At 39.4% G+C, this 14,220-nt stretch overlaps 1 protein-coding gene across 1 annotated transcript; it reads right to left on the bottom strand.

The window, feature by feature from the left end:
• Positions 1-366: 366 nt before the first annotated feature.
• LOC136063977 (disease resistance protein RPV1-like) lies at positions 367-1,965 on the bottom strand. Its single transcript, XM_065765052.1, has 2 exons — positions 1,746-1,965; positions 367-1,179 (listed from the first exon to the last, which is right to left on the bottom strand). The coding sequence occupies exons 1-2, from the start codon at positions 1,938-1,940 to the stop codon at positions 367-369; spliced, it is 1,008 nt and encodes a 335-aa protein (XP_065621124.1). The 5' UTR covers positions 1,941-1,965.
• Positions 1,966-14,220: the final 12,255 nt, after the last annotated feature.

Below are 14,220 nucleotides of genomic sequence, written 5' to 3'. Positions count from 1 at the left end.
ACTGACCCCACAATTACGCACTTTCTCTATTGAGACACAGCTCTCAAATACAACCTCAATCTGATTGTATTCACCATTCGGAAAAGTAGCAAACCAATTATCACGAGACAAATACAATATCCAAATGTCACCTGCACCAAATGACACCTTAAAGACAATTTCAGAGTGGTGGTTCCATCACACGAGCTCTAAAACCAAATGTTTCGTTGGAATTTAATCCAAAAAGATAGTTGTGTCCTTCCAACTTAGCACACAGAGCGAATCCCATCCACCTACTGTTGCACCAATTGGGAGGCACGTCTATCCTTGCTGAGTTCCCCACACGTTGATGAGTAAACCACCGCGGAATTTCAAATGCAGGAATAATTATTTGAATTTCAAATGCAGGAATAATGATTGAAGCTTAAAGCAGTTGGACAAATCAAGAGCTTCAAGTTTCGAAAGTTGACTGATGCTTGCAGGCAGGGTGACAAGACTGTTTCCACTTAATGTTAAATATTTTAACGAGGATAAGAAGCCAATACTATTAAGCCCCATTCTTTGAAGTCGAAACAGCCCACCAAAATTAAGTTGATTTTGGGAAAAGGAAAACAATCCACGCCTCACAGAAAAGGAAGAGGAACCTGGTCTAAATCTAATGCCAGGTCCACTCAAATCAAGTTGCTTCAAACACTTCATTTTCCACACGTTCTCTGGTAGGGCGGAAAGTTTCAAGCATCCTGGAAGAAGGAGTTTTTCAAGAGATCTCAAACTATCCATATTGCTTGGAAGGCATTCGAGATTTTGGCAGTCTCCTAGATTTAAAGAAGTAAGTGCAGTCAAACACTCAATTGAGGAGGGTAGTTCCTCAATAGCAGTCTTATTCATGGAAAGTTCTGATAGGCTTTTCATAATTCCCTTAAACTCTGGAATATTTGTGATATTTATGCAGTCACAAAGATTAAGAATTGTAAGGGACTCCATTTCAGTGGACATGCTAGGAAGATTCGTAAGAGATCCGCAGGATTCTAGATCTAAAACAACAAGCCTCCTGAGTTGTCCAATAGATGGGTGGATCTCAACTAAATTATGGCAGCCAATAAGATATAGTCTCTCAAGTCTTGGAAGTCCAGAGAAGTCAGGTGTTCTAATAAGGAATTTGGAATCACTAAGATCAATGGACTTTAACTTGTCTAAATACTGTTGCAACGAAAAAAGAAAAGAAAAGATCAATTAACTTACATTAAAGTAAATATAGAGTTTAGTTTAAGTTGTAAATAATGTATAAATTAAAACAATTATATAATGAAAGGGGAAAGATGGAAGTGTATTGTAACTACACCTACAGAAAAGAGATATAATATAGGATAAATTACGTATTTAGTCCCTATCCTATACACTATATTTTAATTTGGTCCCTAACAATGTCAATTTGGTCCCTATCCTTTTAGTGTTGTGTCAATTTAGTCCTTACTATTATTTTTAGGATGAAAATTAATGACTCGTCTAGTGGCCAAAATAAAAAAATTAGACTTCGTTAATGCGACAATACACAAAAATTTTATTTTGGCCATTTGTTATGTCATCAATTTTCATTTAAGATATAATGATAGGGACTAAATTGACCAAACATTAAAAAGTTAGGAACCAAATTGACACAATTGAAATGTTAGGGATCAGATTGAAATATGGTGTATAGGATAGGGACCAAATATGTAATTTACCCTATAATATATCATAGAAATGCGCTTAAAAGACACAAGTACCTTAACTCCCTTCCAAAGATATTCAAGGTTGCTAGAGTGCAATTCAAGTTTAACAAGCTCTTTCGGTTGGAAACTGCATGGCAAACATTTCGAGAAATAGCCATTCCATATAAGATGTCTTAGGGAATTAGAAACATGATTGAGACCATTTGGGATATGCAAATCATCAATCATAAGAAATCTAAGATTAAACATCTTTGAAAAGGCTACAGAACATTCTTCAAAGCTTTGAGCCTCTTCTGGATCCCTATCTAAAGAGGTCAGACCTATGGCTTGAATTGCTTCGGTTGCCTAAGATTCAAAAGCAAAGACTTGGTGATTTGAACGAGAAAATATAAGAGTACAAGTATCAGTCTAGTTTTATACAATGTTAAGGAAATGAAAATATATATTCATTGAGTTTTCTATGTATATAACTTCCTTTTAACCAACCCAGCAAAAACTGATAGTTTTGTGCATTTTGTGCCACCTTTTTACGACTTTTTTATAACTTCATCATAACCAACAAGGTTGAGGGTGGAAAATTGCCCAATTGTAACCCCCTAGAAATAATTTAAATTTTGCATTGCCCTCCCCAAGAGAACCCCAAATGATGGAACCAACTTCAAATTTAACTAGAGAAAATCAATAAGTTCTAAGACACAACATTTTTCAAAACTGTTGATATTGTAGGTTGTGATTGGTACATGATAAAAGTGATGTCAAAGTTTGACTCAATTCAAAGTGGTACGGCTCCAATCACAATATATCATATTAATAGTTATCAAAAAATATAATTAAAAATGTTGTATCCCTAACACTATTCATAGAGTATAAAATAGTAAAATACAAATAGTTTTAAGACTCTTGTTAGTGACTAATAGATCGTAGTACAACGTCATGGTTTAACAGTAAAATGCACTGCATATTAAGAGTCCTTTTAGTAATTAAAAGAGCGTAGCATCCCTAAAAGAGGTGATCGTAACACATCATATTTTAAGGTTTTCTTCTTATCGTCCAGTTTAAAACTCATATACGAAGATTGCTATATTTGTTTTATAACCATGCTTCAAAACTAGAGGTCCAATTCTACCTTTTAGGAATTCAAGACCAAGACAATATGTGTGTGTCTATATATATATATATATATATAGGAAATGACGACAGTACTACTTTTAAAGTGATTGGAAAATAAAGAAAATTAAGCCTACAGATCGAAGTTGAAAAAATAAAAAATATTCATTTTGTTCTAGGTAGTAATCAGATGAATGATTGGATGATTACATCAAGAAAAATGAATTCATTTAAAAAAAATGAATTCAAGTTTACAAACTAGTCATTAATTTGGGCGATGTGCAAGAAAATTTTATATAAATTAAGATGACACATATATACACACTATGATTAATAAAACAAATTTTCCACTATCAAAGATTCAAAATGAAAAGCAAAACAATCTTTCTCAATAACAGAAAAAATATCCATTCCTAAACAACATTTAGTTACAAAATTTTGTGCATCATCAATTCCAACAGTATGCTAAAAATTAACAATTATTCTATAAAACAAATTTTATAAAAATATAAAAACTTTCTCCCCCCTAATATAAAATCCAAAGTATCAAAACCATAATTCAAAACAAAAAAGAAAAAAAAGAAAAAAAACAAACAGAAATGACTTCAAATTCTAACTTTTTGTCCCTAATATCCAAAATACAAGTGTATATCAAATATTTTTCAATTTAAGAAACAAAATAAAGCAAACAACTTCAAGAACAAAAACCAAAAAGAGCAGAACACGTAAGTCTAAATCAGAATTGAATAGGTTAAGAATGAAACTCTTTCCAATCTTCTGGAAAGATCAAACAGAAAGGAACTGCAACCACCTTCATCTCTCGGGAAGTTCTACAAACACTGAATATGAAATGATAATTTCAGTAAAAAATAAACATAAAATAATTTGAATATGATAGTTTGATAACATTACTTCGTTAACATAGAAACATTTTGGCCACAAATATAGCATTGTCAACATAAATGTGATGTGCATTGCCGCAATCTGCAGTTAAATCAACCAAAAATAATAGAGAAATGCTAGTTCACAATATTTTCACAACACTTTCACAACAAATTATAGGTGGTAAGTTGTTATTAATTCTAATTTGAATCCATAACTTAAATTACTTTTTTGCCCATCCATAACAACTATTAACAATTACCACTTAGAATTTGTTATAAAAATGTTATGGGCATAAGCAATTCTCAAAATAATATGTTTTTGAGTATATTCCCTTATCTCATCCCCCTTCCCCTATATATGTGTGTGTGTGTGTGTGTGTGTGTTTCTCAAATAAAAAAAAGATACTCAGTGTTGTCGAGTTATCTCACATCGGTAAGGTGTGATATTGAGAAGGGGTTTATTACTTGCTCCGCAACACTAACTGTTGCATGCAGTTTTGGTGTTGGCGTATGAGTATATTCCCTTATCTCATCTCCCTTCCCCTATATATGTGTGTGTGTTTTTCAAAAAAAAAAAAATTTAATATGTTTTTTAAAAAATAAACAATAAAAAAAATTACCAAAAGGGAAACAAAATGGAAGAAATAGGGAGTATTGGTCTCTTTTTCAACTTAAAGGCAAAGGATGTAATGAACACGAGAGAGGGTATTAAAGGGAGTTGTGGGGGTAAGGGTCCAAATTTGTGGACTGGACCTTGGGCTCTATTCGAGGATGAGGATATGTTTGAGGAGGAGCAAACGATTGGGAAATGTCCCAAAGGTGAAAATCAAGCAAGAAAAGAGTAGAGGGGTATAGTCCGATGAGAACCTTATTCTCGAATATATTGAATATCGGTCAAGCACATACGTGGGTAATTCAAATAACCTTCCAGATAGCTCCAACGGTCAGGATGAACTTCAAGCACATACAAAGGCGATAAGAACGAAGAAATATCTGAAAGGAAAGCTGCTACCACCGCATTAAATGCATTGCAGCAACTTTTCTGGTTGCATTTATGTAGAGAAGACCCTTGAACAGTGCAGTCTCAACCACCACCATTCACAGAGAGCCAAAGAAGATGCCTGATGGGACACATACTCAAGTGAAGGCTTAGATGATTAACAAGTTTACGATCAAGATGATCTGAGAAGAATCTATATAATGTAAAAGACCTCCCATAAGAGGGGGATCGAAAAATATAGAAAGAAAAAGGAGAAGAAGATTTACTGTAGCAATAAGGACTATTTGAGTTTTCAAGAACAATAGTTCAGTTTATAATTCATATTCTCGGACATTAGTTTACCCAATTTTCGTGTGTGTTTTTATGTTCATTCTCTTTTAAATTCTTGTTAGCCATTGTCTAATTCATCAATAGCCCAACTCTTTCACCCACTCTTTACAAATATATTGTATTGGGCTCATTAGGCTTATATCCTATATCCTTTGGGCTTGGGCTATAAATCGTGTCCCTACAATTGGCGCCGTCTGTGGGAAGAGCTTGAGCGATAGTGAACGCAATGGCCAATTATGGCAGAACCAGGTCCACAACAAGCAGAATCGAGGGCATCTCAACATGGCAATCCTTTCCTCAACCTTGAGCGGAGAGGTGATCGTGAAGGAAACGTACACATAATCCATGCTGAGAGGAGCCAATCACGTGGCGATAGTCATGTCTCTCATGCAAAGAGCAATAGGGGCATGCAGCTGGAGATTGACCGGTTGAAAAGGGAGCTGCGCCATGCAAAAAGGAAGCGAGCCTCCCCTGATAGTGATGTTTCCTCTAATGATGAAAAAGAGACACTAGTTACAAGCGGAGGTCTCGAACTTCACCCAGTGATTCTTTTTCTTACGAAGAGGAACTCCCTCACGAGTAGCGGTTTAGAAGCTCGCCATACAGGGGTGTAGGGAGTGATGCTATGAGCAAAGCCTTAAACCAAATCTCCAAGTCTCCATTCACGTGTAAGATTGAAGGGGCAAGGCTTCCCGGCGTTTTCATTAGCCAACGTTCATCATTTACAATAGACGCATAGATCCCGTTAAACATATAAACCATTTCAATCAGAGAATGACCATTTATTCTAAGGACGAGGCCTTGATGTGCAAAGTCTTTCCATCTAGTCTCGAACCCATTGCGATGAGATGGTTTAATGGCTTAAAGGCAGAGACTATAAATTCCTTCCGCGAGCTCACTCAGGCATTTGGTTCCCAGTTTGTGACCTATAGGAGAGTTCCTAGGTTATTAGCTTCCCTCATGTCCTTGAGCATGCAAGATGGTGAGAATCTTAAAACGTACTTCGACAGATATTGGGAGTTGTTTACTGAGATTGAAGGTGACTTTGACGATGTGGCTATCAGTATATTTAAGCTTGGCCTTCCATCTGACCATGGTTTGAGAAAATCCTTGACTGGTAAGCCCGTTACCAACGTGCGTCAGCTCATGGATCGAATTGACAAGTATAAAAGAGTTGAGGAGGATCAGTAACAAGGGAAGGGAAAGGACAAGGTTATCCCTCAAGAGAGGAGGGATTTCAGGTCGGATCGGTACAGTAGTAACAAACCACGTAGGGATTTTGCTTGGCAGTCAGGATCAGCAAATCTTCAAGCAGTCAACGTCGTGTTCAGAGAGCCAGCGCATCAAGTGTTAGAGAAGATTAAGAATGAGCCATTCTTCAAACGACCGAATAAGATGATAGGAAACCCTAAAAGACGTAATCATAACCTCTATTGCCAATACCATCAGGATCATGGGCATACCACAGAGGATTGTAGGAGTCTGTGGGATCATTTGGACCAGCTTATCCGCGAAGGCAAATTGAAACAACTCTTGATCATTCCAGTGGCCAGGGGAGCCAGGCGAGTTCAGAATCTTGAAGAGATGATTCTTCGAGACCCCTCTTAGGAACTATCAATGTCATCTTCACTACACTAGGGAGAACAGGATCCTGGCCATCCAGGATAATGTCCATGGCCCGTCTATCCACAGGACACGTTAATCAGGATCTGAAGAGGGCTAAAGTGGAAATTTCGCCAGTCCTGGGCTTCTCAGATAAGGATAAGATTAGAACTATCCAACCCCATGACGACGCTTTGGTAGTTACCCTTAGGATTGGTGGGTACAATGTGAAGAGGGTGATGGTAGACCAAGGTAGTGGAGCTGATATAATGTACCCTGACCTTTACAAGGGGCTGAACTTAAAGCCCAAGGACTTAATGCCCTATAGTTCCCCTCTGGTGAGTTTTGACAGAAAGGTCGTTGTCCCGAGAGGTCAAATATGACTACTTGTGCAAACAGGTCCAGAGATAGTAGAGGTAGATTTCATTGTTGTAGATGCATACTCACCCTATACAGCAATTGTGGACAGACCCTGGCTTCATAGACTAAGGGCAGTTTCTTCTACTCTGCACCAGAAGATTAAGTATCCATCTGAATGCCAGGTTAAGGAAATTTTGGGAGATCAATCTATGGCTAGACAATGCTTGGTGGCTGCCATACAACGCTTGGTGGCTGCCATACAACATAAGCCCGAATATGAGTCCTCGGCCCATTCAGAAAAGGATCTATAGCAGTTAAAACCCCCAACAGTACCCATCAATAAAACAGTCGTGGAGGCAAAATGTGAAGAATTGGTGAAAGTTGCTATCAGGGATGATCTAGAAAAGTTTTTTCAAGTTGGCTCTTACCTACTACCTCAAGAGAGAGAAGAACTGATAGAATTTCTCAGAAGAAACATAGATGTATTTGCTTAGAACTCTTATGAAGCCCCAGGAGTGGATCCAGAATTCATCTGTCATCATTTGAATATCAACCCACTGGTTATCTCCAAGAAGCAATCTCCTCGGCGCCCATCCAAAGAGCACGCTGATGCAGTACGAGAGAAAGTAACAAAGCTCAAGCAAGCTGGAGCAATTAAAGAAGTTTTTTTTATCCTGAATGGTTAGCGAATACTGTGGTGGTGAAGAAGAAGAGAAGGAAGTGGCGAGTGTGTGTAGATTTCACAGATTTGAATAAGGCTTGTCCTAAGGATCCATTCCCCATGCCCAAAATAGACCAGCTAGTGGATACCATTGTTGGCCATCCTTGGATGAGTTTCCTAGATGCTTTGCAAGGTTATCATCAAATACCTTTAGCCTTGGATGATTAGGAGAAAACTGCTTTTGTCACCCCTATTGGGAACTACCACTACAAAGTGATGTCATTTGGCTTGAAAAACGCGGGATCCACATACCAAAGAATGATGACGAGGATGTTTGAGCCGCAGTTGGGAAAGAATATTAAGATTTACATAAATGACATGGTGGTGAAAATCAAGGTTGTTTCAGGGCACGTGAAGGACCTTGAAAATATTTTTGAAGTTCTTAGAAGGTATAAGTTACATCTAAACGCATCCAAGTGCTCGTTTGGCGTGGGGTCAGGCAAATTCTTGGGTTACATGGTAACTCACCGGGGAATTGAGGTAAACCCCGACCAGATAAAGGCCATTAACAATTTGCAGTCACCTCAGAATCCCAAAGAAGTCCAGAAGTTGACTGGTATGGCCGCTGCTTTGAACCGTTTTATCTCTCGATCAGCAGATAGATGCAAACCTTTCTTCTTGTTGATCAACAAGTGGAAAAGGTTTTAGTGGACTGAAGAATGCGCCTTAGCTTTTTAGTAGCTTAAGGAATATCTAGCTCGGCCCCCTATCATGTCTAGTCTTGAAATAGACGAGGTCCTATATGCTTATATCGCTGTGGCCCCCTATACTGTTAGTTTGGTGTTGATAAGAGTTGATAGCGGTATACAAAGGCCTGTTTATTACGTGAGTAAGTCACTGTATGAAGTTGAAATTCGTTATCTGCCATTGGAAAAAGCCATCCTGACAGTAGTGCTTGGTACACGAAGCTGCCTCATTATTTTCAAGCACATACAGTCGTTGTCCTCACCCACCTCCCACTTAAAGCCATACTCCGAAGTGCTGACTACACAGGAAGGATTGCTAAATGGGGCATAGTCTTAAGAGCTTTTGACATCAAATACATGCCTCGCACTTCCGTCAAGGGCCAGATCGTTGCGAATTTGGTGGCCGAGTTCGTTGAGCCTCATTTAGAAGAAGTAACACCAACACAGGACATAGATGAAAAATCGGTTGACATGATTTCTCAACAAGGTCCTTTATCTTAGGAAGTATACGTGGATGGCGCAGCGAACCAGAAAGGTTCCGGAGTAGGGTTAGTGCTGATATCCCTTGAAAAAATCACAATTGAAAAGTCATTGAGGCTAGACTTCTCGGCTACAAATAATGAGGCCGAATATGAAGCTCTACTGATGGGAATGGTCATGGTTCAAAAGATGGGCGAAAGGACAGTGGAAATGTTCTCAGACTCAAGGTTAATCGTTGGCCAAGTGAAGGGAGAGTTTGAAGCTAAGGATGAAAGAATGCGGGAGTACTTAAGCCAAGTCAGACACCTTCAATCAGAGTTTGAATCTTTCAATTTGCTGTACATTTCCAGAAGTGGAAACACACATGCGGATTCCCTAGCCACTCTAGCAACTTCCTCGGCGCAAGATTTGCCTCGGGTTATCCTCGTGGAAGATTTATACAAGCCCGTGGATGTGAGAAATGGGACAGTCCAAGTTGACCAGGTTAGGGCAGGACCTAGTTAGATGGATCCTATAGTTCTATTCTTGAAGGAGGACACTCTGCCTGAAGAGAAGACAGAAGCTGACAAGATACGAAGAAAAGCCACTAGGTTCTGGTTGTCCGAGAACCAGAAATTATACAAACGTTCATTTTCAGGACCGTATTTGTTATGTATACATCTTGAGACGACTGAATCACTCCTCGAGGAATTACATGAAGGAATTTGTGGAAGTCATATTAGCGGTAGATCCTTGGCATATAGAGCCATCAGCCAAGGCTATTGGTGGCCAAGTATGCAAAGGGAGGCTCTGGAATACGTGAAAAAATGTGATCAGTGTCAACGATTTGTGCCAAACATACATCAACCTGAGGGGATCCTTAATCCATTATCCAGCCCGTGACCATTTGCTCAGTGGGGCTTGGATATTGTGGGTCCATTCCCTAAAGCAGTAGGAAACAAGAGGTATCTGTTGGTCGGCACAGACTATTTTACCAAATGGGTTGAAGCTGAACCTCTATGTTAGGACATATGTGTGTTCACTTGTTAAGAACATATGTCACTTGTTTATGTAAATTGGCTAATCCTTTTGATAAAACGCATTCTACTTGTAATTGGGTAGTTCTAGGTGTTTTTAATACTTCAAGAAACAAGGTTTCAAGATCAAGTGTTGAAGTCATCAAGTCTGTCCAAGAAAAAGCAAGCTGATGTGCAATTTCATTAAATCTCGACACCTGCTCGATAGCTACCTCGACACCTGCTATCTGTCGAGATTTACAAAATCAGTTTTTCTGATTTGATTTTCTTGGGATCTGTGAATATGTTTTTGGGCCTTCTTTTCTTCTAACCCTAAACATATAAAAGGATTGTTTTAAGAGCCGTCAAGTTGTACACAAGATGCAAAAGCATTGAGCAATCCTTGTTCAAGCAAATTGTGATCAAAAGACGAAGTTCTTAACCTAGTTCATCTTCTCTCTAAGAAGTTGCTGTGTATTTGCACCATAAGGTTTTGTAACCAAGCATCTTCCTGATCTTCATTGTGTATGATGAACTGAAGAACTTTGCAGCCAACCTCTTCTTCTTAAATTGGTGTTTGAAGTCGTGTACTGGGATCCGCGCATTGGTTAGTCACGTACTTGGGAGCCGTGCATCAAAGGTGGAAATTGTCACTACAGATTAAGTCCAATTGGGTATTGGGGTAAGGGTTCAACTGTATGTTGGTAAGGTACTTGGGATTTCTTTACTTGTAACCGCTAGATTTGATAATTGTGGAGTTTCGGGAGTGGTGACCTGAAAATCATCCGGTGGGGTTTTTGCCGTTAGGGTTTTCCCCATTCGTAAACAAATCACCATGTCATTTATTTTTCCGCTGCATATTTAGTATTTGGTGATTTGTTTGTGCTTCCACGTATTTGCATGTTAAATTGATTAATTAATAACTTGACTAATTAATTAATTAATTTTATCACAAGGGGTCATTCAGTTTGTGGCCTATCACTCTAGCTAATATTAGAGATGTGGACGCAAAGAAGTTTGTCTGGAAAAATATTGTCACGTGGTTTGGGATTCCTTATACCCTCATCTCGAACAATGGCCTTTAGTTTGACAGCAAAGCATTTAGAAGTTATTATGGTGTATTGGGGATCACGAATAGATACTCTACCCCTGCTTATCCCCAAGGGAATGGGCAAGCGGAAGCTGTTAACAAAGTCATAGTAAGTGGCTTAAAGAAAAAGTTAGACGATGCGAAGGGCAAATGGGTGGAAGAATTGCCACATATCCTCTGGACATATAGAACTACGCTTCGTAGGTCTACTGGGGAAACCCTTTTTCAATGACTTATGGAGCTGAGGTTATTATCCCACTGGAGATTGGTTTCCCAACATTAAGAACGAGTTCATTCAGTCCGAGTAATAATAATGAGCAAATAGAGAAGAATTTGGACCTGATTGAAGAAAGGAGGGAAAATGCAATGGTCCAATTGGCCTATTACCAACAAAAACTCAAACAGGGTTATGATGCCAACGTAAAGCTAAGGCCTTTGTCACCTGGCGATTTAGTGTTAAGGAAGGTTGTGGGCACTGCAAAGAACCCAGCCTGGGGAAAGTTAGGACTCAATTGGGAAGGGTCATATTGTATTATCTCAAGGGCTGGTATCGGAGCATATTTTTTGGAAGATTTAGATGGTCATGTAATACCACGACCGTGGAATGTAAACAACCTAAAAAGTTATTATTATTAAATGAGTATTTTCCTTGAGCAATTTGTCTGTCTATTACATAAGAGTCTTGTATGTCCTACCATTAAAGTTTTTATAAGTGTTTAAACTTAAATCCAATCATACCTGAAGTCCTCGGACCAGATGATATGGGTTATTTAACACTCCATCAAAGTTTTTATAAGTGTTTAAACTTAAATCCAGTCATGCCTGAATTCTTTGGACCAGATGATACGGGTTAGTTAACACTCCATTGAAGTTTTTATAAGTGTTAAAACTTAAATTCAGTCATACCTGAAGTCCTCGGACCAGATGATATGGGTTAGTTAACACTCCATCACAATTTTTATGTGTTAACACTGTTACAGCTTACACAGATGATTAAATGAATCCTAAATTTTCTAACGCTCTTGAATCACGTATTTGGGTGAAATTAACACTCAGCAGTGCTCCTTGTAAGTATTAAACACTGCCCATTCAGGTAGTTAAGTTCCAAAACATGCCTAAAGTTTTAACTGAATTTTTGTGTTAATAAGTCCATATGAAGTAAAGTCCTTAATGATTTACTTAGGCATAGAAAAGTATAAAAAACATCTTTCTCTTCCATAGTTCACTGAATTTATCATTAATTCTTGTTAAATTATTGGCATCATTAGCAGAGTGTGATTATTGATGTTGTTCGAATCAAACTAACAACAAGCCAAAACCATTTGCAATGACAACAAATAAGACAGTATGCACAATAAAAACAGAAAGTAAAAATAAAATGCTTTCATTAATCGGAGAAGGAGTATTTTACATCTTAAAAAAAAAAAAAAAAACAATAATAAAGACCCTAGTTTCTAAGGTTTTGTTTTAGGGCTAAGAGGGTCAACGGTTTGACTAGGCAAGGAGGTAGCAGCATCTTGGGCTTGATCCTAGGGTGTACAATGAGTTTTCTTCTTATCTTGACCCTTGCCTTCATCTTGGATAGCCTCGGCTCTCTGCTCCTGATCCCCAGCTTGGACTGATTCCTTAGACATATCAAGGGGAGCAGGAGGGGCTTGGTCCACCAATGGCTGCTCGGTCATCCCTGGAGCCTGCTTGGGGTGGGAGGAGTCAAGACCTGGGAGCTCACGGATCTCAGGATCATAGTAGATGCTCTCAGGTTGTATCAAGACAGAATCTGTAGGAACTCCTGCAGCATCAAGGGCTTTACCCCAAGAGATGTCATAGTAGTCCCTGCAGACCACAGAGAGCTCCTCTATGAGCCTGTTTTGAGTCTACTCCACTCCAAGCTTATAAGCTGCTTGCTTTTTAGCTTCAACCGCTTCCTTGGCCAGTTAGGCAATTTCCCTGGCTTTTTGAAGCTCAGCACGAAGATCCTTCACCATCTGTCTCTTTGTTTCCAGATTGATTTCAGTCATGTGCAGCTGCTTGCGCTGATCTTCGGCCTGCCTCTCTGCCATTTTGAGACCAGCATCAGCACTATCCCTCTGCTGAATAGCCTCTTTCAACTTCTCAGAAAGCTGAGCTTTGTCTTCCTTGAGGCTGCCCGAGGCTTTTTCTACCTTGGACCTTTGATAGGCCTCCGCCTTGGCCTCATTACAGGCATCTTTATTCCACTCTTCGGCCACGTAAATTTGTTGGGTGATCTACATAACAGAATGAAAAATTTAGAGTAGAATAAAGAGGAATGAATAAAAATGATCAATGGTTTACTTAGTGGAGTGGACCAGACCAATTACCATGGCTAAATCCATTTTTAGGGATAGGAAGAGTTCTTGTTGATTAAAGCGCCGATAAGCATCCATGTCCTTTGGTAGGAGAAGTGGTTGCTCCAGGACTTCAGCAATAAGACCTGCCTTTCCCCCGCCATAGTTCCTAACTGAGGTGTCCTAAGGGAGAGGGGCACCATCCAGCTCTAGCTTAGGAGACCATGTGCATGGTCTTCGGCGCACATCAGCCATGAGTGGATCTTCTTGGCTTTCAACAGAAGAAGACCTTAGGCTCTGTTGATCTTTACCTGTCTTCTACTGCTTTTTTCCCTTTGAAGGGCCCACTTTGCCTTCCTCAAGGGCTTCGTGTTGCCTTTTTTTCCTCAACTTAGGGACTGATTTCAATCCAAGGTTGGCAAGAAGCTAAGAAGGAGGAGGAGGAGGAGGAGGGAGGTTCGCCGGAGGTTTGGACTTGTTGGCTTCTTAAGGGGTGGGCACTTTATTCCTTCCCTTCAGGAGCTCCTTTAAGCTCTTGTTGTCTGTTTTTGGAGCCATCTCTTCGTCCGAGGAGTCCTCCAAGCAAGTTATTACAGAGGCAGGGGCCTGAATACTTGAATATCTATCTGGTTCCTCTTCTGCATCTGATATTACAATTGCTCCTACCCTTTGTGCTTCCTCGTCTTCGAATTGAAATTTGTCAATTTCCTCTTCAAGCGAGGAACTTGAAGAGGCAACACCTTCGGCTGTTGTTACTCCGAAGGGAACTTGTTGTATCAGTGGGACGACTAGAGGAACACCCTCTGGGAAGGGGTGTGGTACAGGTGGAAGATCGTGGGGAGCTAAAAAATGTGGCCGAGATATGTCTATACGGTTTATTTGTTGGTCTCTTGCTCTTATTGTGTGACCGACCTCTTGATATGTATCCGAGAGTGGTTTGAAGTACAAAATTAGATGGATCGCCCGTA

The sequence above is a fragment of the Quercus suber genome, unplaced genomic scaffold, assembly GCF_002906115.3.
Source record: "Quercus suber isolate HL8 unplaced genomic scaffold, Cork oak 2.0 scaffold_603, whole genome shotgun sequence".
NCBI lineage: Eukaryota > Viridiplantae > Streptophyta > Magnoliopsida > Fagales > Fagaceae > Quercus > Quercus suber.
This window is presented reverse-complemented; position numbering and strand designations above follow the sequence as displayed.

Bases quoted from the DNA above. Each gene is read 5' to 3' on its own strand.
- LOC136063977 (XM_065765052.1), bottom strand. From the start codon at position 1,940: ATGTTTAATCTTAGATTTCTTATGATTGATGATTTGCATATCCCAAAT. The intron at 1,180-1,745 runs GTACTTGTGTCT...TCGTTGCAACAG, and splicing joins ATCTTTGGAAGGGAGTTAAG to TATTTAGACAAGTTAAAGTC.